Genomic DNA, 27,430 nt, shown 5'->3' on the forward strand with positions numbered 1-27,430 from the left:
AAAGCCGGAAGGCAAATCGCCGAAGATTGAAGACATCTCTCATGTGTCCGAGGAAATATTCTCAATTTCACCTTCGCAATAGCACCCCTATGGTTACAAGACATATGAAGAGGGCCTACGTTTTCGACATAACATGGAGGGTGCATGTTTTGACGGAGTGCAACACGCCCGCAATTGGCTTGACAAAACCTGATCGAAGAAACAATCCAAACCCAGCTCCAAACATCACGCACGATACAGAAGAGTTACAGAAAACAACTTAATTTATTTCCGCAATGTGACAGTGAAAAAAAGTAGGAAACGATCAGTCTCACAATGAAATATAACAGATCGAAAGAATGGTTGAGCTCTATACTCCATCTCGTCAACGAGAAGAAATGATTGGCGACACGAAAGCACTTCCTAGCACAGCTCGTTTGGACAACGGCATAAGCACAATGAGTATGCGTGTTTTTACTGAATCCATCGTGTTACATATCAAATATATACACAATACACATAGTTCCCCTAAGGCGCTGTTTTAAAGGCGGTAATGAAACGTAAGGCACTATTAATATGCTCAGCATCACAGTGAGTTCCCTAACCGTGCCTAGTAAAGCCCCTTCCCGAATCGCACTATCTCTGCAAAGCCGTTCGCAGCAGCGCGGCCAGAAGCTTGGTTCAATATGTGGCGATTTTGCAGTTCATCACGATACGCTGTGCTCCAGGTCATCGCGGGAATTCGTTCCGTGTTGCGGCGACAGGGAATTGCGAGCGACCATCAGCGAATGTTGCAAAGTTTCGATACCGCTCCGCAATCGCGTGCGGTGTACGTCTTGGTCGATGCCCAACCGTTCCATGTCCCTTGAAATGAGAAAGCTCAGAATCAATGGAAGGAGTTCTACGGGTTGTACATAGCCCAGGGTTAGGATTTCCGATGCTTATTTGTGTGTAGCACAGCTTAATATTCTATCGTTGATATAAAAGCAATGGCTATAAGCGCCCACCACAATATATGACCAGACATCTAGTTCTGACGTTACTTGTACTTCTATACCAACCAACGATGACTACTTCTACCACCTCTGGTTTGGGGACGCTCAGTTTACCATCTTTCGAGCGCGATAATATTTGACACGGGTGGTGAGAGTTGGGAGCTTAAATTAAAATTTAGAAGTGGTGATATCACACGGAATGGTTTACAGAATTCCTCTCCTCGCAATATTCTTTTAGTGATGAATATTATAATCCTAGGTAATTACAGAACAGATATGGAGCGAGGCTATACGTTTAGAGCAGGGGTCGCCAACTCAAAACGGGTCGCTGGCCACTTTTGAATGATTCGTAGAGGCCGCGGGCCGCATCATTGCAATATCGAGATAAAAATATGCAACGCAGTTTAACAACCACGTTTTGATAACTCCACGCCAGTACACCGCTGTGCTCTTTAACATGGGGATGGGCATAGTTACCACAAAATAAATTCGTAATGAACTAATTGGGGCCAGATACCCACGTCAAACTGTCCTTGTCTATTGCCAGTGTACTCCGGACTAACCTATTCACTCATAACGGCTTACCATGCGCACCGAAATCGTGAGTAGTCACTATAGTCACGTTACGATTAGCCACAGGGAATCGTTTTTTAGTCGCGCGAGGCGCGAAATCTTTATCATGTTCATGAGTGAATTTCGTCGATTAATATTAGTATAGTTTCACACTTTCACATCTTACTATGAAATATTTATCTATTCTCAGCCCATGTGATCAGATTCACCGGTAGAGTTGATGCAGGGGTGTCTTCGAAAATTTAGGGAAGTTATTAATGCTGTGCTGCATCTTTGGGTGGACCAATTATTATTAGTTCCCTTTGATGCATGCTGTTATTTCTTTACCTCCAATCAGGATTGTCGGTATATAGTGGAAAGATATTGGATTCGCTCAAATGTATCAGCCGTATCAGCAAGTGAGGAATAGTGATATTGGACACAGGAGAATAGCTTACTTTGAACAACAACAACAATGTGTTGAAACTGAAATCAATTTCAGTGTTTCAAAATGCTTTACTAGAAGCGTTCTTCCGAAATTTCAAATCAGGTCAGAGAGTGTCACCAGCATATATTTCACGACAATGCCTCACTTTATCCCTAGGATCAAATATGGCTTACATGACGCGTTCACGAGTGACTAAATTCGATGAGGTAAGATGTACATTGTACAGTGACGTAATATCTCATGGCTCATCGTCTCAAGCGGTGATATTATATTATATCTGATCGCGGGTTTTATTGATCGTTGTTTGTATACGACATATTCATTGCCAACGATCCGTTGACATTCGCCTGGCTACGTACAATGGTCAATCGCGGGGCACGCGTCTACGCTACGGGAGAATAGGTACGCAGGTAGAGGATATTGGGACTCCAGACATTTGTAATGAGCCAAAATCATAATAGATTGCTTACTCGACGGATAAGCGCGCAACTTCGGATAGATCACGAATTCCTTGGTCTTGAAATCGTTGGCTGTAAGAACCTAGTTTCAAGTATTCCAACCACTGCCCGACAGTTAACGTCCTGTTAGAGATCTCCGGCAATGCATCGAAGTTCGGCTCCGCACTGGAATGCATTGGTAGATGAGGTTTAGAATACCAGGAAACTTAAAATAGCTATATAGCACAATGTGTTGACGTTTAACGGTACATACCTTGATCCGGGTATGGCGCAGTCCACGAGCAGCTCCGGTTGATTGATTAACTTCTTCAAACGAACGAAAATTTCCCGGAACGTGGGCCGGGCACTGCTGTCGTACGACCAGCAATCGAGCATCAACCGATGCAACGGGTGCGGGCAGCCCTTGAATAAACGATTGGGTGTTGTTATTCCTTCACAACAATCGGGAGTATATAAGCAGTTTCGGACATCACCAAATAGCGATAGCGATACAAAATTATAACAGAATAGCCTACGTATGGTTGTAAGTGGATGAAAAGCCACAGTTTCTCAAGTTGATGTCCGAATATGAGTAATAGTATAAACACGGTTTGTAGCGATTTTGATTAATCTGCTTCAAGTAACGACAGAGGCAAGTGCTCTCGAACTTGTGACAGATTGGATTATTCAACGCATATATAATACATCCGAAACCCAACCTGATCGGGCCATATGCATGCGCTTGCCCAAAAACGCAAGTACGCAACAATATACAATATAGCTGATATCATATAAGACCACATTACAATCCCAACAAAAGTAAACTATATAGCTACCTGAGGCGCAGGCAGCCTGAAACCATTCTCTATTGATTCCGTCACATCTTCATTGGTCATATCCCAGTATGGCTTCTCCCCGTAAGACATTACTTCCCACATTACTATCCCGTAGCTCCACGCGTCGCTCGCTGACGTGAACTGCCTCAAGCGTATGCATTCAGGGGCGGTCCATCTGATCGGAATTTTACCACCCTGAAACGCACCACCACTGTTGCCAATCTTGAAGAATCGTATACGGAAGGAAATACACAAGATCGGCATAAAACTAGTGGGCAGCTACGGAATCGGAATGAAAAATAGAAGCGCCGAAAGATACCATGAATACCCCGAACAATAACTCGACAGCAGCCTGCCTTACTGGTAGACACCATCTGCCAGCAAGGCGTTCACAAATGGACAAATATCCGTCACAATTCCAAATCGGGCAACTGCGCCTTAAATATGCTTGCGAAGTCAGCTTTATTATCACCAGCATTCCGCACGACAGGCAGAGGAATTCTACTAAACCGCAAGCATTAGCCAGACCAAATATATGCTGGCCTTCGTTGCAGCAATCTTATATCGGCTACCCAGGCCAAGACCGAACTACACCCCAGCAAGTTTGAATACGATGACGGGTTCCGGAGAGCAATAAGCTTGCTAAATTCTGATTAGGCTAGCAGCTCAAGATGCATATCTTAACATAAATATTTAGAAGTATAAATTAAATCATATCCACAATAATTATTTACGAAAACATCCTGGAAAATCTTTGCTTACCTCGGCGGCGAGGCACTGACAAACACAATTTTAGGATATCGGAAAAACATTTATGGAAATACAGGGTGTACCATGGCCTACTACCATGAGTGTACGGTACGCATTGTAGAAGCAACGCGCGTAACGTATCAAAGCAAGTAGATCAACGCAATCTCACCTGGGTGGTGTACGTGGCGTGCGGGTCGTTTTCAATATTGCGCGAAAGCCCAAAGTCAGCGATTTTACACACGTAATTGCCGTCAACCAGTATGTTCCGCGCAGCCAAGTCCCGGTGGACGTACTGCATGTCTGACAAGTACCGCATACCGCTTGAGATTCCGTGAAGCATTCGCACAAGTTGCATTGTCGAAAAGTCCCCGCGCTTCACCTATACACGGCGGGAGAATATATTTATTATTGGCGGAATGTATAAACTTCCGGGCATTGAAACAAAAGAAGCTGATGTTGTCTCATTGTGTCTTTAAATGGCTTGGCATTTATCAAATCTGATAAAACATCCATGCTTATGCTTATGCCTGAGTGTCGGTTATTCCTTACGATCGCGATATTAGCGATAATAATCGACCGAATTGACAAAAATATGCGTGTGGTCTTGAATGGCGATATTCAAATTGACACACTAGACCTGACAGGTAACGACAAAGTTCGCAGTGAACATGATAGACGACAACGGGCCCAGACAGTTCTATTTACGACATTTCAATACAGTGACTATACAGGCTTACCGCATTCCAAAGTCTATCATATCAATACGTATATGGATTTAGGACGGATGGTCAATTCAGGTTGTCACGCGAATCGTGTTCAATGTATTGAAAGTTAAATATTAACATTGAAATCGCAACGCGATATTGACGCTACGGGATATTGCGAACATATTCTATTACAGTATGTATATACAGTATTCAAATTATGCAATGCATCTTACCTGGAGTAGCTTGTCCAGCGAACCGTTTTCCATATATTCCGAAATTATCATTGTCGGCACACCTATAAGTATAATGGATATGGCATAAATCCATGCATTCCTGAAATTGGATAATCTTGGATATAAGGCAAAGGTTAAGAAAGGTGACTGACTAGTTTGCCAGCTTTGCATAGTTTTTTTATTCAAATAATTTTCGTGGATTATTTTTGTATAGAGTGGTGTCACTGTTGAAATAATTGGCCTTTACTTATCTTTTATATTGTTTCCGACTATCTGCGGCTAAAAACGAATGTAAACTATGGCCTATACTTGAAGATTTCGGTAAGGTTTATGCAAAAGAATAGTACAGTCCCGCTGTTAGGTATTAGCCACGAATGCGTGAAGCCAAGCGTTTGTTATGACTTGACGAGTCAAGCTGATCCGCATTTTCTGGGTCAAATTCGTCAGTCTGTCTGGCAAAGTCAAATAGATCATGGGTAGGAATGCTGGATTGTATACATAGCATCACACGGCGACGGTATGGATCACGACAGAGCTGGAACTTGAAATTTTCCAGTTTTCCAATATAAGCGGAGCATATAAAAGATGCTGAAAGAAGCACATCGCAATACGCCGCGTGCCCGTTGACTGACGCGGTAATAGCTTTAAAAACGTGGCAACGTAATATAGCGTATAAAGCAGGTGTAAGTGATATTCATAAGGCGGATATGATATGCGAAGTCGCGGCACATAAGTAATCCCTAGCGCCAACAATGAATAGCTACTCAAGCCCGTGTCACAAAGCAATCGTGAGAAGACAGAAGTTATCACAATTACGCCACGGGTAGTATGTGAATTCGCTTTAACGGTGGAATCACCTCAGGCAGATTTTCTAGCAGTTCTCAGAGCGTTCGAACAGCCATACTAGAGAATACGAGGTGCACGTAACGCTTGTTTGACTTGAGTTATTGTTTTGGTACGCAATCGCTATCTGTGTAGGCTATAAACGAATTTAAAACAATCGCTGCATTCTCGTGAGTCACTACATGTGCGCGTGACACTGATAAGAATGGCTGATTCGCTTGGGTTGAACATGACAAACGTGCCTAAATCATACATATTTGGTACACTCCTGCTATGTAATATCAGACATCTCAACATACCTTTCATGACAACCCCTTTCAATTGCAGGATGTTAGCGTTCTTGAACTGAGCCATCGTGCACGCTTCTCGCAACAGCGTTGTCTGGTCGGCATGAGTCGCCTCTTGCTTCAATCTTTTGATCGCGACAACTGTAAACTGATTGTTTTCTCGTAGCTTGCCTTTGCACACCTCGCCGAATTCCCCTGGTAAAGCATCAGGAAGCAAAGTTACGTGACATTCTAAAATATATATGGTTTATCAAGACTCAAGAAAGACAGAATGTATGGGAATGTAACATCAATGCAGCGTAACTTCTCAAACACAGTGTCAGGTGACGTCATAATTACCGTATGAGTTTATCGTGAGAGGGTAATAAATAATCGTGAAGGCTTGGACCAAGATATTTTCCTCAAATCGGCATATGCGTGTATTTATTTGCGGCCAGAATCAGTCTCACCTCTCCCGATTACTGTCTCCACCGTGACGTGTTTGGCGTCGATCTGTTTCGCCATCTCTTTCACTCCCTTGTACGGGTCGCGATAATCTGAGTACGTCGGTCGACTAGATCCAGAGCCTACAGGCGGTAGGTACACTGTAAGAATTATTGTTCGACCGATGAATAACTACACGTAACGGGCGCGTGACAGCGCGGGGCTTAGCGTCGTAATCAAAAAGTGATTTGATTTGTCCACTACAGCTGCCGTGCCCACGTTCAAAAATCCAGTAAAGCCGTGCGCGTACGAGAACGGGCTTCCGTGAATCATTCGTAATTACTTGAATATGTCATGATAATATACTCAGGCGTCTGATAGGCGGCGACAAAATTGTGTGCAAGACGCAGATTCACCCTATTTAAGAGCGGGAAAATGAAAAATGCCTTTAATGAAGACTGGCCGCAGCGCTCAAGCCAGGGTAGCGTTTGCCAAACCTTTTTTACACAGCACCCCATTGGCCAATACTCCAGGTTGCAAATGATCGCCTACATCAGTGGTTCTCAACCTTTTTTTAGACACGACCCATTTTATGATAGTGAAAAAATTCGCGCCCCCCTTATCGTCATATCACAAAATCCAACCGGGATGCTTATGCATTATGAAATTTTTCTGGAACATCTGACATGATCTGACCCGCTAGCAACCCCAACAGATTGTTTGATGGCATGGAAGGTTATGACTGTTGATGAGAGAATTCAAAAATCTGAAATTCGGTCAATATATAGGGAAACAAGCGTGAATTGGAGGTTAATCGCGCTGAGTGCGAATTTTTTTTTCAGTTGACCGCTTCTACGCGCCCCTCTTCAGATGCTTTCACGCCCCCCAGGTTGAGAACCACTGCCCTACATCGTAACAACGACAAAAAGTTGTTTTCTGTATTGCTCACACAAACGACGTTGGCGCTTATAACCTTTTTAGGTTATTAAATTCATAGCAGCATCTCTGTAGGAATCTTAGGACAGACACAGACTAGGAATATATTCGTGCAAGCCAATTTCCCTTCAAATGTCATTTCATTCAATTGTGGTGCATCAAGGTCTCAAAAAATCATCATACCCGTTCTATATGCGTTCATAAATGTGTGTACAATAAGCTTCGCTGGCTAAGAGTTCTGTTCGTTATGATTGATTGGTTAGAAAACACAACATCACATGCCAATGAACATCTATGGAGAGCGTTGAAAACGATTTCCGATTGAATGCGCCTTGTTCAACAGGGAACGAAATGACCACATATTCTTATCTCTTCTTAGTGCACAATTATAGATATTAATTAATGGATTTACCACACTGATTTCAATATTGACCCTTTTGCTCTCAGCGCCCCTTCAAGGTCGCTAACGCCCCCACGGGGTGGTGCCGCACACTTTGCGAACCACTGAGCTAGGCGATGAATATCAGACTAATATGCACAATTGCACATGCAGCTGCTGAACTCACCAACCGCACATTCTTCCAGTCCAGAATCGGCGAAAGGCTTGGTTTCTTCCCCGTTGCCCTCCTTCGTCTTTTTATTCCTCCGGGCGCGCCTTCTCCGGACCGTTATTATTATTAGCACGACCACGATCGCAATCACAATGAGCCCAGCAATGCACGCAACGATGATATCGACTGGTGGCTTGTCTTCATATTTCTCAAACACTGTTATAGTAACGCAGTATGTTAGTGTGGTATCGTATACGACGACACGTACGTCAGATAGGAGCAACAGTCGGAATAATGTTAAGGTTGAGGGCTTGCAAATTTTCAATAGTGATTTCTGCAATGTGACATGTCCTGATTATGCTATATCACAATACTATACGTAGTCAAAGTTTGGTGGATACGAAAGTCCATTTTCGATTCGTGAAACGCAATTACCTTTGATGGTTTGCCACGCTACCGCCTCGCTGTATGGTCCGTCTCCTGTTAATCCAATCGCTCTTACTCTGATTTCGTAACTAGTAGCAGGTTGTAAGTTGTTTATAGTTGCGTTCACGCCATCGACCTGTTAAAAATCGGCAACAATAAAGCCTCAAACTGCTTCAGTGCTTGTAGCCCCAAAATCGATCCCTGGATTCGTGGGCATACGAGCAATGAACATTCGACACTTAAGCATTAGGGTTGAAAGGTTTATACTTGGATTAGGGTTAGGGTCGTAAAGTCACGTGTTCAACTGTTAGGCCTACATAACAAAAGTAGAAAGTACTAATAAAACGTTTTATTGGCCATGCTATTGTTAGTCTACTGAACACGTATAATAGTGTGGAGTTGTGAACTTTTTACATATCAGTAATAATATCGTCCATTTCCAACATACCAGCTGTGTTCGGGTATTCCTTATTGGCCCTGGTGGCTCATCGTCTTCATTCGGAAGAGTCGTCAATTCGATCTCATAACTGATCACTTTGTCGGGCGAAAGTACGGGAGAGTTCCATCTGACGGAGAGGGAGCCGCCTCCGTTTGAAGTAATTCTCACGTTTCTCGGTGTTGAAGGCACTGGGAATTAGAACGAAGTATTGGGAAATGAGGACCAGTCGTATGCGTCGAGCGCTATGCGATCACACCAATACCGACAGCGATATACCCGCCAACCACTTGTGTACCGTAGAGATACATAACCTAACAGGAATATTGTTAGCATTGCGAATGTAAATGACGTTCCGCTAATGAGCATCACATCAAGTTATTGATCAAGTGTGACGTTACATTGACGTTGGCGACAGGTTGTTCAAACTTCAAAGTATATTTTGGAAGGCAAGAGCAACTTCAATGCGCTGTTGCCAGTACGCTATGACCTGTCCATACTTACAGCATAGTGTCTTATACGGTGTGAACACAAACAAATCTCACGGCTCAGTGAAATTGGTCGACGTCACACTTTCCATTTGGTCAAAGGCAATTTGGCGGTAATTTTTGATCGATTTGCCGAGCATTAAATTTGATAAAACGGGTATCAATCGAAAGCTACCGCGATACAGATTGCGAAAAAATAAATTTTATTCTGGTTGTGGTCCTGGAACCCCCCAAAATCAGCCTCGAATGATGCATTGTAACGGAGTTTGGTATTGTGACGCCACCATGCCGTCTGGGAGCAGGTGAGAAGCAGTGCAAACCGCAAACGTATTGGCCATTGTTGCGCAACCGATTGAGCATTCACACTCTCACTCTCGTGCGCACTTGCTCCTGAAATGCTCAAACGGCATGGTTGCCCCACAATACCATACTCCGTTACAATGCAACATTTGAGGCTAATTGGGGGGGGGTTCCAGGACCACGAGCAGAATAAAATTTATATTCTTGTAATCGGTAAAGTAGTTGGTTTCGACTGATACCCGTTTTATCAAATTTAATGCTCGGCAAGCCGGTCAAAAATTACCGCCAAATTGCCTTTGACCTAATGGAAAGTGTGACGTAGACCAATTTCACTGAGCCGTGAGATTTGCTTGTGTCCACACCATATAGGACACTATGCTTACAGACATCGCCCTTGTATGTTTGTCACAGCTGTATCAATGGCGAAGCCATAAAAAGATTGGGAAGGACAGAAAAACAATGGAGAGTTAGGTGAATGTTCTCTAAACGGAATTTTGAATCGGTAGGGTTCAAAATGACTTTAATTAGCATGTTCCATTATGATGCGTTCTGGTAACGAGGCAAAACTTTACATGCGATTTAAAGACAGATTCCCTGTAGATTATAGCGAAAGCCAATAATACGAACGAGCTTATCACTTCATTTACCTTTACTGTTTGTCGAAAATTGGATCAAACTGGACAACGGAGTGTCAGCGCTCACGATGTTGCGAGAAAATATCTGAAAGTCACAAAGCAAACATTTATCGACGCGTTTTAACCTTTTGGCGTGACAAAGCCTTTGTACCTCTAACTTGTAAGCAGTCGCTTCCTCCAGACCGGACAGTCGAACCGAAGTGCCTTTCAGTTGATCTTTGCTAGGGGAGAGCTTCACTGACATCGGACATGGCTGGCAGGTATCATAGTCGTTGGCGCATTTGAAGCAATCGACGCTATAGAAAGCACAATTGAATGGTTCGGCGACGTAGTTCTGTTACGGCCCTGGAACTGATCAGCTGTGGCAACCAAACACTCGGGAGAAGCCGAAAGACGTTCTTATTACAATATCATTTCACCAGTTTTCTCTGATGAAGACGGAATGCTTTGAGACCATTACATATCAAAGACGTACTGCTAGATGTATACAAGTACATACTATCGCCATGTGATCATAATCCATTTACAAATAGTCAATGACTATAAATTCCCTACGTGCTGATAATACTGTATGCTTTGGCTAGAGAATATACATCTTATGGTCTCCGTCGTTAGTATCCTATATCAATATGTAGGTAGCCTACTAATGTGTTGTCATACGGATTAGCAACCAAGCAGCAGCAGTGAGCTTCACGAACCTGAAATGAAGGCCTCTATTACTTCCAGTTTGCGGCATTAACCATCTGACTTCAACGCCTCGCTCTGGCATTTCAATTTCTTCGAATGTCACATTCAACGGCGCAGAAGGAGGGTCTGCGTATAACAATTTTCGAAATAAGGTATATTATAATTGGCAGACGAATGACAAAAAGCTTTATGGCATGATATGACATACTACATCCATGTATTCGGTCAGTCAGTCATGCATCGTTGAAAATTGCGGTCTGAATCATGGATCACAAGATCCACATCCGTACGTCACGCACATGTCCTTATGGAAAGGATACCCGGTAGACAATATAACATTCGTTCAAAATTTAAACACAAAGCATTGACATCATACGACGATATGGTGCTTTTAATGATGACAATCAGTGCGGCGATTTCAAGCTGACATTCAACGGCGTAAACTTGAAGACCCGACAGCCGCCATAACATCGCAATCAACCATTGATACCACTATGGAACCAAAGTGTACGGAATAGCTGACGGTGTGTAAAATATATCCAGTCCCCGTTAAGCTTCTAATAAGTCAAACTACCTAGCGGTCAGGAATCAGCATTTTTAACACCGCGTGCGTGGTCTCACAATTCACCGGTAAACACTATGGTTACTTTTTGCACCATTATGAGGGATCTCGATTAAGGGACACATACCGATGCATCCCTGGTCCATAGAGTCGCCTTTCACCCTGAAAAATCCTTCTTTACAAGAGCAAAACGTGGCCCCTGGCGTGTGAGACACGCTGTTCGCCGGGCAGGCTGTGCATTCGACGTTGGCGTCGATATCTTTGTAATGACCTTGACCGCAAGCTGGAAAAAGAGCATTCGCGGTTGGCAAAGAGTAAAATGCCAAAACTTAGTATTCACTGACAGTGACATCAAGGGCACCGTAAGTGCAACATTTACGACACATAATAAACATCAAATCAATATTTTCAATTTGCTCTGTTAATTTACATGGTTTTACAACATTCTTCTAAAAAAACTTTGACCTATATGCAATGCGTTATAACATACACATATTTATTAATGCCATATTGCATGATAATATCTATTATCACTAGGGTTGCATTTAAAACAAAAACCAATTTAAAACAAACATGTTTAAAACAAGGCCCTTGTTTAAAACACCTTTTTTATTTTTTAAAGCCGTGACGTCATAAATATTCAACTGTGACGTCACAGAGGATTGACATTGACAATTGAAAATATGGGGTAAATAAAGCTCCTACGACGAAATATCTGTAGTGTACTATAGCCATTGAACCGACTATTTGGGGGGTTCCAACCATCTCATATCGATATACGTCGGTTATGTCGGGTGGTAATTGTCCGTAGGCTTATACAACATGTTTTTGGAAAGTATTCACACAATGATGGCATAATTTTACAACTTAAAAAACACAATTTCGTTTTTTTTTTCAATAAGGCATTTAAAACAAATTTAGGGTTGCAAATAGTTTAAACAACCATTTTTTTAAATGCAACCCTAATTATCACCGATATTCAGTGTGTGGCTGTGCATTGTGCGACATATAGCATGAATGACGCAATTGTTTGTGTTAAACGTCGACATCTTGTGATACGGGATGAGGGCAGAACTTTAAAAATCGAATATTGATCACGGGAACGTTGCCCACAATACTTCCCTAATTGTATGGAAGAGCGGGTTGGTATCCAACCCTTTCAACAGAAATCCGCATCAAAAAGCATTCTCGTGTCGAACACGAATTTACATACTGTGAGTCGTTTCAGAAATATGCAACACAAGAAAGAATCTCAGCCCGAGGTGTTTAATTCGGGTCAGGGCGGGGATACACTCGAAAACAGTCTGTCATATTTTCGTCACAAATCCACAATCATCATCCTCTCCAGACATACAATCTTGTAAGAAGCTTATTAATATTTCCAATATCACTCATTGCGTGGCACTGCGTTTGATCGCCTCTCAGCGTAGGCAGAGTAGGCTACACTCGCTCTAATTGATAAGATTATTTTGTAAAAATAATAACTGTGCTAGATTTTCAATTAATCGCGCCTCTCATAATTGGATCCATTACACCTTATTAACATACCTTCGCAAGCTGTTAAGAGTCCGTTCGGTTCATAACCAGATCGACATTGACACGTTCCCGTAGGTACTTGCCACTCTCCTCCGCTGTTGCAACGGTATTTCGGAGCTGAAAGGCGAACGGCATAAGTCTCTATTACATGAACTTCGGCCCGGAGACCAGAAAGACCGCATCTACGCGGGTGTCAAATTGGAAATCCGTTTAGCGGTCGCGCTGATCTACTAGTTATGTGAATCAGAATCGGCGGGCTCTTCCGCTCATTTAGGCATTCAAAACCCAATGCAAACTACTTCTGTTTTGGGGGGGAAGCGAGTGGCGCAGTTGGTTAAACACTGCAGTCACGACACCAATGGTTGCTGGTTCGAGTCTCGGCTCTGCCATGTTTCTATGTGTCGGAGGTTTATCTGGGCTCCTCATCGCCGACCTCACTGCTTGAGCGGTGTCGTACAAAAAGCCCAGACGGATAAAGTGAAGTCGAGCTTTCAATAATCGACAGCAACAGATACTGAAGTGGACGCACGGATGCGAGGGTGAAAGATGGTGAATGCGTGCGAGACTGGAAGTCGTCCGCGAAGAATACAGAAGTGACAAAGATCAACGAACTTTACAACATTCATGTTCTGGGCACAAATGACCAAATAGGCGATAAGTGCCAAATACTGTTCAATAAAACAAAAACAACTCCTGTTTTGGACATTATCTGGGAATTGAATCGCGCAACCACAGTGGATGTGGTGTCATTGGATATGTATAATGTATATGGTAGTAAGCGGGGCCTACTAAAACTTTTCACCATCGTAATCGTGGGCCCCAGCATAAGGTATAGCCCATGTAGGGCCTATCCCTATAACTTTAACGGCTGATGAATTATGACTATATACTGTCACAGGTACGCGTAATTAAATCAATATATTATATTATACACCAATTTTTATCAGTTTTAATCATAGCCCTGATATTATAAATCGATTTCCTTTTCGCGATATGATTAACATCCTAAACATCCTAGAATCAATGAGATCACGTTGACAAACCTCCTTGGAGAGTCTACACTATATATCTAATCATAGTGTCCTATGATCTAATCTAATCGTACATTATGGTAGTTATAGAAAGGAATTTTTTCGAATAGATCCGCTATAGTTTACGCATACTGCACAGTTCAATAACATACAGTATTTCATGCAATGGTGAAAATCACGTTCCGAATGAAACATGACAGCGAGGTCTATTATTCATGAAAGTTGTACATTTTGCACGTCGCCGACACGATCACCAGGATTTCACGATATTTTTTAACTGATAGATTTATACAGCCGTGCTGCTGAACAATCTGCTATCGCGCAAACAGAAAACCGAAATTCGAAGACGACCTAATCCAAGTTGCGAAATCGATACCATTCAAACCCGTAACTTGTAATTATATCAATAAAAGCAACAATCGCGTAGAGGCCTTTGTAAATCAGGATGGTCATCCAGAAATTACGGAGGTAAACTATTATGCCTGAGCGATTTGGTGAGCGCATAACTACCCCACCCATATTGTACATACACACAAAGGCGCGTATGGATAGGATATGGATATGGACATGATTTAATTAGGGTGAGCAAATAACCAAGTTTTCGAATACCTATTCTACCGTAACATCACTATCACAAAGGCACCATGCTGGTTGAAACCCAAAATTTGGCTGACGAAAAACTCGTTTCAGTCTGCAAGCACAATGAAGATAGAAGTACCGGTTCATGCGCCAGGCCTACGTACAGTAGTTCTCAGATGTGGACACTGGACAGACTCAACTTCTAGGTTGCACGACCAATTTGTAAACTTACTTTCGCCATTTTTGTACACCGCGTGCGATACACATTTCCCATCAATCGGTATCAGTGACGCGATGTCAGCTCCCGGTAGCGTTCGCGGATAGTAAGCTAACCCGTGCGTCGTCTCCGGGCAATAGTTGTAATATACGCGCACAGCAATCAGAGACATACACGCTCCCTCATCTTGAGCAGCGATGTAAAACCCTTTCCTGAATATCCAAACACCATCTTAGCGATCGAACATTCCAATTCCTATTTTCGACCCACCTCCGAAGCGGTCCGATGCTGAACGTTTTGATATTTATCCCTTTCGTGCTTAGCGCTGAATTAGCGTCAAATGGATTACCGGCTGCGACCGTGTCAATTTTCTCGTAGGGACCTTCCCGCCACGGTGGGAATGTTGTTGATGCGACGTCATCAGGGGACTGGTAGTAGTACAAGGTAAAAGTCTCCCGACAATTGCTGCATTTAACCATGGAGTACGTTACGCCGATATACGCACGCCGGGCGTAGCTAAAATTGAACGTGGCAGCTTTCGTTGACTCGATGCTTCTCATTTTAAACAGTGCATTGCATACATACTCGGATTCAATAAACGGCGAACGAATCCAGTTATTTTGCTCTCCGCCACTGTCGATTTGACAGACTTGATGATAACGAATGGGTTGTCCGTTTTCGTCGAGGCCGCTCAGTTCTTCCCACTGGAAAGTTTGCGGAATGTTATCAGTGTATCCACTGACGAATGATCTCTGCATGCTTGTGTATCATATTTCCCGGGAACGAGTGAAGCAGAAAACGAGGATTGGGAATTTAGGGTTAATTGCACGCCGTTTATTATTGCTTCGCGAAGCTCGTGTCACTCGTGCTGTAGTGCTCAAAGACACTTTCTGGTTTGGTAAAATATGTTAATGGGGCGCGCATGTTCGGCCCATGACCATACAGTGGCCGATATACTATGACATTGCCAAATGCACGTATTTGTGCGTCTTGTTATTGCTATTACTTTCTGTAGGACGAGACAGTGTGGCGAAACTTGATAAAGGAGAGGGGGTCTTTTAGGCTCTGACTACGATCATGAATAACACTTAAATATATGCCACATGACAGTTGTTCGCAAAGCATGGGTCGTGACGAAGGGTATATATTTAGGTCGCGGCCGCATCAGAACGATAATTTTATGCGTGTAGTATTTGCCAAATTTCTTGCAAAAATAATCAAATCTACGGGGATAGGCTACTTCATACATTTCAAAGTTCACTGAGTTGTGTACTAGCTAATACGTGACACGTGCTGGAAGGCTGGTACGACAGTATGGTCTGATCATGTAAATTGTGTCGGACTGGTCTCAGTCTGACATTGGGTTTTCGTCGAAATCTCTTGTTTTCGCGACCAATAGGCAGGCAGGGAGAAATTGTCAGTGTCCGACTAAGTGAGATTAAACCAATGATAATACGGCCCTAGCGGCACAAATTGTCGTTCAATGCGTTGTTTTGAGAAATCATTGGCTAGGGCATAGGGCTCTGTTTGCTTGAAAATTTCCTGCAAGTAGGCTTACTAGAAAAGATTGCAAACTATTGATGTAGGCTACACATCGCGCACAGCACAATAGAGACGTCAGCCTTGCATTAAATAACTGCGAATGAGAAATTTCAGTGACATCAATTCCACTGCATCAATGACTTTCTTTTATAATAAATGATGCTTCAAAGAATTACGCAGCGTGAAGCGATTGGTTGTCTCTTGTCTGCATATTCTCTATTAAAAGACGCCCGCAAAAACCAAGAATGCCGACATTAAAAATGAATTTCTTTCATTGTGTGAGGCTTGGGTCGCTAGTAGACCCGGGCAAAAGATACAAGTATTTTCGATACTATAGTCGAGTAGTGAGAATCGATATTTTCAAGTAACGAAAATACACGCTTTCGCACCAATAATGTTATTTTAACAAAAAATACTGTTTAAATACTTTATCTCCGCGTTTGTAGAGTCGAAGCCTCGGCCAGCCGAACCTCAACATCGAGAAAATTGTTGCACAAGGTCAGGCTACGAATATTCATAGATCTGCGATATCTGTCAAGCAGTCATCGACGCTGGCTATGGTCACGAAGCGATACGAAATATAGTCACTTAGTCAGTCATTGCATCATTTTCCTTGTGGAGATATGTGCGAAAGATATGTTATGGCGTCATAACAGGGGAATACACCAATACTCGATTCGATTCGACTCGAACCACCTAAGTACCCAAACTCGATTCGGCACAGCTATAGTCGCGAGACGATCGATAATAAAACCAGACTTCGGTCGCGCTCTAAAATGTTTTGGATGCAGCTGATAGAAATGACAGGGAATTTTTCCTTTAGATTCATTAATTTGCGAGGTATCAATTCGACTTTACATCTAACGGGTGCTCTCTCCTCTCTAGGAAAGACGGTCATCTCTGTAATAATTTCGGTATATAACGATTCCAGGGGTATAAGAAATTTTGGTTACTGGCATCCTCATTGCGTTTAAATCTGCCATTCCGAAAAACCGGTGTACGCAGTGCCTGTGATTGATTAGACGTTGCGGCTTAAAGAATCCATTCAATGTCAGCGTCACAGCGGATTTTTCCGCATTCCCCATTATGTCTATGCGCACTTGCGCATTATCCGTTGTTCAACTCTCATCCATCCCATCGAGATCGGTTGACCGTCTCGCAGATGTCTCATGGCAGTAATATCACATACGCAGGGAACGCATTATGAGATACCTCGTTCCCTAATATTGACAAAGGGCTACTTCGCTACTTGATAAAGTATTACCCTTGAGACGCTTTTAAGTAGACCATTATGCTAGAATGCGCATTACAAAATATAACAGAGCTGTTAGATGGCACTTTTAATCATATACCAATGGAATGTTGCAAATATCTGCTCACATTGTGAAGTACTGTTATATGCACATTACACTACTTAAAAAAAATACATTCCGAAATCTTGGAATTTGATGCATTGGACACAACTATTCCGGTGAGGTCATAATTAGAGCCCGACCGATTATCGGTTCGCCGATAATATCGAGTCAATATCACACATTGAAAGAGTTATCGGTATCGGCCATTGGAGGTGAAAAAATATCGGCAAACTTCGTGACGTCACAACATGGTGGCAGGAAGTCTGAAAACTATAATCCTTGACCGCTGGACTCGGAATTTTGCTGCATTTCTTATAACTTACACGTTTATTGTGTCCAGATGCAGCCATTCTATAGTTTATTTCATGTTCGAGTATGACAAGGGCTGTAATGCTGTTGCTCTGAATGCTCTGAAGTTTTGAAAATGCGCCTTTTGTGGTAGTTTCCACCTTATTTGGATATCGGCAAATATATCGGTGTTATCGGTGAAGGCGTTAGATATCGGTTTTATCAGTATCGGCTTAAAAATCCAATATCGGTCGGGCTCTAGTCATAATATACTCGAGCCGTCGCAATAATGCTACACTCATGATAACTATATACGTAATACTCACGCCATTGGCCGGATGTTTTTCCCATTTCAAATCACTTTTTGCTTGTTTTGTGTCGTATAAAATTTCTGAAATGAAAGGAAGGTCTTATCAATCAAAACATTATCAAAAATCAGGAGTCGATTGCTGCTTTTTATCGCAGAAATGAGAAACGACCGATAATGCTATCGAAGTCACCCCCTACTCGGGTATAGTAAGTTTGATTGCAAGTCTGCGAACAACGTGTAGCCGATTTCGATTATAACCTTGCGCTTTATAACCTTACGACTTTGCAGGTCAGCTATTACAGGCAAACTACCCATAAAGAGACAAACCGATATGTCTAATGTTCAGTCATGTTGTTTAATCGAATCTGGGACGCGGATCACCACAGGAGTCATCCAAAGGTTTGGATAATTAGCAATAATCTGTCATTCCGTTAAGGGTATATCCTTGTTATGATTTTGTACATTCGCTGACTGTGATTTGAAAGCAAGGATATTCAGTAAAATTCATGAGTCCCCTATTGTCATAAAACGTATTGGCATTTCCGATAAACTCTATTATCCTTTACAAAGTCATCAACAATAAATTGATGACGGACAGAAGTCATGTTTCTCCATTCATTTGGTAATGACGATATAAAATTCTGTTATACCTCACTTACATATTCCGCTTTAAAGATGATAGCCTCGGGACAAGTGGAATAATCTGTACTTTGTCAAAAATACACTGACACATATCGACGCCGCCTAAAATCGCTAGTGATATCAATGAATAGTTCGAATTTTGAAGTGAATGATTTTCGGCAGTTTCACTTCGCGTATCTGGCATGACTCGTTTTGGGTAGTGAAAATCACGTAAGTATCGGTGGCCAAACGTCACTACACGCAAAATAATATAAACCACGTAAATTTGAATATAAAATTGTTTCACTGAAAACGAACGTGTACGCAATTTATCACCTGATCCTGTATAGTTTACAACTCGTTATTTGGATGTTTGGATATGTTTACAACGGTGTCAAAAGGACCTTTCTAGAAAACTGGAATCCGTTCCGAATATCAATCAGTCAGTAGCATGAAAGCGAACGATAGGATTTCGTCTTTATATGTTAAAACCTTCAAGCTGGCGTATGTCTTTTGAGGACCCTCAAACTGCTCAACAGCCCTTGCGAACCACCAAAGGTTGGAAAGGAATTCCTCATTTATAGACGGACAAGGCAAACTAAATGTATTCAAGCAGTATGTCAGGCTTTGATGATAAACATACTCTGATTATGGGTATCGCATTTTAGATATGCCAACTTATCAAGAGGTCTCAATGGTGAAAAAGTGACTCCAGAGCATTCGCATGGCATATGGCGTTTTTGGATCTCTTTCGCATTTGTAATCGAGTAAATCGATATGTATCAACCAAATATTATCATTCAAACCTGGCTGAACAATGAAGTTATGAAAGTGATATGTGGACAATCCGTTAATGACTACTTGTGGTGACATTTTGGGCCGATCTATTAAGAAATGTATTCCGTTACAAAATTGTCTGCATACACATATCACCTTACACCGGATTATGGTTCAAAGGATGAATTGTTACCAAAATTTCAGCGTATATAGTTGGTAGAGTTAAACTTGGAAGGGCGATGGACACATTGAATGTGATACGCCCACTTATGAAAACATTCCACAGACATTAATGAACAAGCACTAAAATGCTATACGGACGCACTTTTGTTGGCATTAAGTCGCTAATAAAAAATATAGCAGGGTGGGGTAGCAACGATCTCTCCGCAGTCACCACGTGTCAGGTGGCGTTACAGTGAATAAGATTAGGTTGGATATCATACAATATACATATTCAAACGACTTTAACATTTCGTAAGCTTGAATACCAACACAATACGGTTACGGATCGGATATATTGCGACCACCAATGTAGTATATCATATAGCTTATCGTCGACCAGTGGTATTTTATTCTTGTCGCAGAAAATGTTATTTTTTGCCTAGATTGGTTGCTACAGTGACAAGTCAGTGCATAGGCAGATAAGCTCTCGGTTCCTAGAAATCCATATTGACATGTTTTTTGTTTTATAGCTTAAATCTAAACTTAATTAGAGTCGCGCAGCAATGTGATATAAAACCACACGGAAATAATCGGCCTAAGCATCGCTTTGGACATCGGTGAAACCAGATACAGTGGAATTTGGATCGAATAACGAAACAAAATATTGACCTCCCAATAAATACATCATGTTCATTGCAAAATCCGACAATCCTAACATTTACATGTTGACAATAACTATACTCAACTCACTGCAGCACACAAAGTTATCACCAGACAAGAGAGTAGTAGAATTTTCATAAAGTAAAATAATTCATATTGCCATTCTCAAAACTCGACACTATATCTATAGGTATCTATCTAACATTCATCTATATATCAGATCCACAAAATATGTTAACCACCCGTACCGTAAGTCGATATTGGATTACTATTTCTACGAAATCCGATCATAACGCATATTGGGTATAGCGTATAGGCATGTTGGTGCGACCTTCCCATAAATATTCTAACTAAAGATTTACATAAAATATTAATCTTACTTGTGTCCGCGACAGCTTGAGCAAACATCAGAAATAATCCATAGTAAAAGCTCAAACGGCAAGTAAACATCTTAAATATAAATATATGTATATATGGTATGTTAACTATCAAGTAGGCTTTTTTCTGAATGAAGTGATGGAAATTATAATGAAATTGAAGATTACGGAACGAATATTCATTAGAATGCAAGATAATCTCTGAATCAAGTATAATAAGTTTCCTATCAAGAAGGGTGACACCGGGGCCTACGATAAATTAAGTTATCGTAGGCCCCGGTGACACTCTTCCAAAAAGCGCGGTACCGAAGTGAATTCTTGTTCAGGCGCTCAAAAATTTAGTGCCGATTTTAACCGCCAGATGTGTAGATTCGTATTTATCGTAAACTCGTAAGTAATATACGTCAAACAAGGTGGCGAAACAGTCGCGAATCAGAACCATATCCCTGTGTATTGCACAATGGTACCAAGATACCGCTGCCAGTGATATTGAAATAATGGACCAACATTTGTACACACGCCAAATAGTTTCAAACGTAACAATTTCGTAGCAGACTTTGTATCCCTCTCGCCACTGCGACAGGCATCATGGTGGCAACAAGCACAGCACAGTATTCGGTACAGTTCGAAAACCGCAGCACATTCCATCAGGACTTGTCACCTATTGCAACCCAAGTCTATACCTGTGAACCCTTCGCGTATTTCTGATAAGAGTATAATCCCATACTATCTTGAGACGAAACCATTATTCCGAAAAATCGGGAGAATCATTGCCACATAATCTGAGCAAATATTCTTCGTTAGTTGAGAATCATCAAATTCAAAATTCGTGTTAGGCCGATTTCCCAAGCAGTCATACCCCGTACGAGGTGCGCTGGGTAACTGATAAGAGTGATTTCTCATTAGCATCAACTCCAACTATACCGCAAATAAACTAACCCAAAATTCCATGTATAGTATAATATTCTTTACCTACCTGACATATGTCTAAAATAAATACGAGTTCGTAACACATTTGATACGAATTGGTGACGAATTGCCCGAGTGACAGATGATATAGGTCACACGAGTAGAAATGAAGGGATTAGGAGCCTCAAATTTCAGGTATATTGGTCGGTTGATGTAACATGTAGAACGAATGTATCGAGAAGGATGAAATCAGATCCTGAAACAGTAGCATCTAAACTCTAAACGCCTGGTTAGCTAATTCTTCATCTACGAGCGTATAAGTCAGAAATGAAGTGCCTCAATTATTTCCTGGAACGTTTTATACTATTTTTAACTATTTGGTCCCATTTCCGTAAAATTTCGTTAGGCCGCCTCGATTCCACGTGAACTGACTAGAGATTAACTTATCTCGAAAATGGCGATAAGGCTCGAGAAAACATGTGGTCAATGGCTGACCGAATTCCGCAGTGAGCAAGGATCGTCAAGGGGAGCAAGGTAATTGAACAAGAAACTAACCCTCTGAAATAAAGCAATTCTACGACTTGACGGTTCAGATTTCAAAAATCACTCTCTATCTTATGTAATACGATCTGTAATAGAATAATGCGGTGCCTGGAATATCTCGTTTATAGTCGAGGGAACTAAGGACATGTTGTCAACAAAATTTAGGCGAATTTTAAATTGACGAATTCCACATTCTCTAAATTTCGGTTCCGCTTCGCTACTAACTTGCAGAATATGCTCATTATCCGTCATAACCAAACTATTCTTTGTCAACGTCGATATGATCGCCAACACCTTCGTTACGGCACGTCGACTACGGAATCTAACGTAGTCTATTATCCGTTTTGATGACTAAAAACGCTATACTCTCTCAAATATTGGGCGATTCTCCTCACTCTAACTGAGGCACTTTGACCATAGATAATCTGCTTATGTTTCGGAATACAATTCAGGCGTAAAACGTTTGAATAGAATGGTCTTGAAACTTCAAAGTCAATGTGCACAAATGTATGCAATAAACGTGGTGGAAGTTGTTGAATGGCTAATACCTTCGATTCCCCGAATCAAATTTAATTGTTCCTTACCTCAGTAGTTCCAACCTTTTTGTCTTCATTCCCCACCTCAGACTTATTCCTAGTCTTTATTCCCCACTACCCAAAATTCCTATATACCCTTCAAAATAGGGCTACCATAATTTGAGATCCTAAATTCTGAAAGCTCCAAGAAAACTGGTGATTTTGAAAAATTTTCGACTGACAGTATTGTGTTGACTAAAAAACGGTCATCACTTTGACTCGGCTCATGATTTTTTACGGAACTCCTGACGCTCGCCTCGTCGGAGTCGCATTTTTCGTGGCATTCAAATCCTTTTCAGATAAAAGGAGGACAAATTCCCAAAAATAAAGAGGACATTTAGGCGTCCTCCGAGGAGAATTTCAATTTATAATTTTCGATACATACATTGCAGAGAAATTAACTGGTAACGGTAATCGCGCATGTGTCTCCGTAAATATGTAGACTATCTTGCATATAATGTTTACCAAATGCGTCTATTCCTCACCAGAAAGCATTAAATTCCCCACCGGTTGGGAACCACTGCCTTACAGGTAATTAATTTTATTGTCGGCTAATGATATCTGGCGTTATCAAAGACAATAATCGTCAGATTATATTTTCATCAGATCAAGACACACACAATGTACAATGTGATGTACTGATCTGATATTATAGGATGCCGAACAACCTGTGCGGTCTCTCCAACTGGCATCTACCTAGTGCACAGTTCATTTTCGATGTTAATATATATTGCGCTGCTCTATCTTGTTAGTGCGTTCTTTCATCGGGCCTTTTTCTGAAATGTTTATTTGTCGCCGCAAGGACAGCGACGCGGGTGAAGACTGAAGAGGTGCCTCAGCCTCAGCCGCGGAATCGAACCCAGGCCGTCCAGGTAGCAGGAGCTTATCGTCACCACTACGCTACAGCTCACCCGCATTGGTTGGCACGCCATAAGATTGCGATTGCAGACAGGATTGGGTGAAGTTTCGATAGTTTGCTGCCATATTCCGTAAATGTTTGTTTGTATTATTCATGGTGTTTGTCGACTACTATGGTCAGTTGGTCACTTGCACAAGGCCAGTTTTCTTTCATTCTTATTCCGTAGCTGCAGACTTGTATTACGGCCCACTTCTGTTTTTTTTTTAATAATAATAAACCGCTTACATCAGTGGTTGTCAAACTTCTATAGACACCCCCCTATATGACGGTGAAATTTTTCGCCCCATCGTCATATCACAGAATGCAACCAGAATTCCAAACGGATAGTTTGATGTCATGGAAGGTTAATGACTGTTGATGAGATAATTCTCAAATATGAAATTATAGGACTATACATCCACATCGCAATAACCATGATTTGAAGGTGATTCGCGCGGGGCGCGAAAGTTTTGCCAGTTGACCGCAACTTTGCGCTCCCCTTCAGATACTTTCACGCCCCCAGTTTGAGAACCACGCTGGATTACACGGATGATACGGCGAGGAATAGCCATATTCCAAAAATAAATAAAAATGATAGTTTCACTGGCCCCTGCCCGAAGTTACCTAGCGGATGGGCAATAATATATGGTATCCAAATGAAAGATCATCGCTCCATCATAAATATGCCGGACCCGCAGTGTGGAACAGTATCTCGCCGGCTATGACAGTCGCCGAGCAATCGAGCATGTTCATTGTTCATGAACACATTCAAGTTGAAATACAAGCAGTACGTTTCTGCTGGATGAATACTAGTCAGTCCTCAAGTTTACCGGACCAGGACCTGACTTAGGCCTATCGATCTCGCCTTGCGTCATAAGACGCAGTACATTTCGTCGCCTGTCCTTACATAACAGGGGCGGCCAACCCGTGGCCTGCGGGCCAAATGTTGTCCGCGAGAAGGTTTTGAGTGGACCGCCAGGTAATTCTCGAAATTAGTTACAATGTCAAAAAAAAAATTAACTAGGTAATTTATTGTGAACTTGCAAGACAAACCGAAAATTAGATTAGACTGACAGCGAGTTTTGGGATTTCGATGACTAAAATATCAGTTCCGTCGCATTGGCGTAGCCAGGGGCCGTCCACATTTCTCGTGGATCTTTCGTATATGACCATAAATAGAATATTTGTTGGCAGATATGTTTGACTCGATATTTTTCTTAGCACTTCGCGCGATTCATTGTCACTCGATTTCTTGCTTTCAGTATTTGTGCCCCCCTCCTGAAAATTATAAATACGCCCAATTTACAGAATTGAGTCAAACTATATTCGCGAGAGACGGTGTCGTCGAGTAGATGAACTATATATCGCTTCGAAGTATCAAAACTTGTTCACAAATATTTTTCCAATAGTCTGCCTCCTGTGTTTGATGACTTTTTCATACCTGCTAAAAATGTGCATTCCCATTACACGAGATCCTCGTCATAGGGAAATATCTACTTGCCCCGACCCAATAGCAACCTAACTAAGAGATCTATCGACTACTCGGGACCTATCATCTGGAATGCATTGCCACCACATATCCGTGAATTGCCTTATAACAGATTCTAAAAAGACCTACTTGATCACCTCCTGTCGTTATACTACTAACACTGTTGCCCTACCTCGCACAGACATTGCTTCATTAATCATTTGCTACCATCGTTTAATTTTTCTTTTATTTTCCTTTTTTAACTAAACATTTTTTACAGCCAGACTGTTCAGAGTCAAGTGTACCTGTTTGATGCTGGTGTGATCAGACTAGATGACCTTCACGGTCTTATCGACCATTCCTATCTAATACCGAATACTGTGCATGCATATTTTCTGTACCACCATCACTGCCGTTTGTTATGTATTTTGGTTGGATGAAAATAAAGACTCTCTCTCTCTCTCTCGTCCAACATGCGACTTCGCGTCAGCACTCGCAGAAAGATCGTCGAAGATGATACCTTTGCACAAAACGATAGACGCAGGTGCGCTGAAATATTCGATATTGATATGTCCAAGCGCCGATTAATCACGTCCTGGCCACCTGTTTACAGAGGCGACCCACGTATATATGCAACCAACATTATTATTGACCGAATTCATTCATCCATTTTGAAAAAAATTTCACGTTTGGCGCGGCTAGTACATGTACGATTGTACGTACATAGACTATTCATGACATAATTGTTGTCGAATTTGATGCGTGGCAATATTCAAGCCCTATTTTCACCGTTACGTAATCCAGTTAACTCCTATCGGACGACTAAAAAAAGACATCAACATTCTAGTTGCCCGCGCGGTCGTTCGTAAATCTCACGTGGCCCTTCGACTGAAAAGGTTGACCACCCCTGTTTCATATCATATTCTTTTACTTTTCAGTCAGCGTGCATGCCTCCTCGTCCTGGCCGTCCTAAATCCGAAGTTGATTAGGTCTCTCATACTTTGATAACGACTGCCAAAACTATTCGCAGAAAACTACTCAAACGAGGGCATTGCAAAATATTGTATTCGCGATAGCGGATAAAACGATTTTCTTTCAATGATGTAACACGTTTAAAAAAAGAAGAATATTGTACTCAATTCCGACGAACAAAAAATTGAAAAGCAAGCTATATTGTATAACGAAATCGACCCCGTGCAACAGCTAATAGCGTTCCTAATGATGCTTGTTTTATGAGTCGGATTCACCCCATCCAGCAAACGAACAAAACTTTTCAAGGGAGGACGTAGCTACATAATCTGGGGCTGAGGGTTAACGACGATGAGTGATTCCGGAACTTTCATAGATGGCAAATGAATTGCTGGAACAAAAACAACAGCCAATGTCATGACCGCCAAGGATATCTACTTAGCAATGAAAACCAAAACGGAGATCGGGCAATACATCTGTCTCGAAGTTGACCCCATGACCAGACAGTCATCAACGATTCACAGTACCTTCCTGAATTGCTTTCGAACAGACATGTTGGCGGTAAGTAAAGCTGGGATCCCATCTCGAAGACATTAGCAAGGTTTTTAATAGTAGCACAGAGACCTTAGTACGGTATCTGCGCGATAGACGAATGCAATACATGTGCAAACAGCACAAACACATCAAATAACTATTTCCACTCGACTAAATCGAAGTACCGATGTATCTCGACCCTGTTCATAGGAAAATGATAAATTCCACTCATGAAAATATTACTAGCGGAGGCACTACTATTCTGTGAAGTTTAGTACATCAAAAGACAGGGCTATAGTTGTATTGGGACTAAGGACATTTACAACGTCGTTGCTGTATCAAGGAATAAAAGATGGAAAATGGAAGAGATATATTGTACACACAATAATGTTGAGTTGACCTGTTTAGGCATACATAGGTGGTACCTTACAGGAAATGTTGAATGCTTATCAAGTCGAAAACTACAATTCTGTATCCATCGATGCGCCTCTCTTCGACTTGACGTCATGCTACAGGGCGCAAAACTGCCACAAGGTTCGAAACCAGTGCCCGTAGAACTCTTCCAAAT

The 27,430-nt window shown here is 41.8% G+C and overlaps 1 protein-coding gene across 2 annotated transcripts in view; it reads right to left on the reverse strand.

Moving 5' to 3' along the window:
- Nucleotides 1-245: 245 nt before the first annotated feature.
- Nucleotides 246-27,430, reverse strand: part of LOC145455998 (ephrin type-A receptor 4-like) — a 200,124-nt gene continuing 172,939 nt past the window's right edge. The window contains exons 2-22 of one of the 2 annotated variants that reach the window (XM_080334029.1): nucleotides 20,970-21,093; nucleotides 18,386-18,450; nucleotides 15,460-15,578; nucleotides 15,145-15,390; nucleotides 14,890-15,086; nucleotides 13,060-13,164; nucleotides 11,639-11,794; nucleotides 10,961-11,075; nucleotides 10,414-10,558; nucleotides 10,275-10,347; nucleotides 8,852-9,030; nucleotides 8,413-8,539; nucleotides 7,993-8,193; nucleotides 6,517-6,633; nucleotides 6,080-6,262; nucleotides 4,938-4,999; nucleotides 4,167-4,376; nucleotides 3,248-3,442; nucleotides 2,686-2,834; nucleotides 2,445-2,597; nucleotides 246-843 (exon numbers count right to left, since the gene is read on the reverse strand). In XM_080334029.1, the coding sequence (XP_080190155.1) occupies nucleotides 687-843; nucleotides 2,445-2,597; nucleotides 2,686-2,834; nucleotides 3,248-3,442; nucleotides 4,167-4,376; nucleotides 4,938-4,999; nucleotides 6,080-6,262; nucleotides 6,517-6,633; nucleotides 7,993-8,193; nucleotides 8,413-8,539; nucleotides 8,852-9,030; nucleotides 10,275-10,347; nucleotides 10,414-10,558; nucleotides 10,961-11,075; nucleotides 11,639-11,794; nucleotides 13,060-13,164; nucleotides 14,890-15,086; nucleotides 15,145-15,390; nucleotides 15,460-15,578; nucleotides 18,386-18,450; nucleotides 20,970-21,039 (3,024 nt within the window). In that variant the 5' untranslated portion in view covers nucleotides 21,040-21,093 and the 3' untranslated portion in view covers nucleotides 246-686. Of the gene's footprint in view, nucleotides 844-2,444; nucleotides 2,598-2,685; nucleotides 2,835-3,247; nucleotides 3,443-4,166; nucleotides 4,377-4,937; nucleotides 5,000-6,079; nucleotides 6,263-6,516; nucleotides 6,652-7,992; nucleotides 8,194-8,412; nucleotides 8,540-8,851; nucleotides 9,031-10,274; nucleotides 10,348-10,413; nucleotides 10,559-10,960; nucleotides 11,076-11,638; nucleotides 11,795-13,059; nucleotides 13,165-14,889; nucleotides 15,087-15,144; nucleotides 15,391-15,459; nucleotides 15,579-18,385; nucleotides 18,451-20,969; nucleotides 21,094-27,430 lie in introns of both variants that reach the window. The other variant, XM_080334028.1, reaches the window with a different exon arrangement.

Source organism: Botryllus schlosseri, chromosome 14 (genome assembly GCF_051294905.1).
Source record: "Botryllus schlosseri isolate E-star chromosome 14, Bs_hap1, whole genome shotgun sequence".
NCBI lineage: Eukaryota > Metazoa > Chordata > Ascidiacea > Stolidobranchia > Styelidae > Botryllus > Botryllus schlosseri.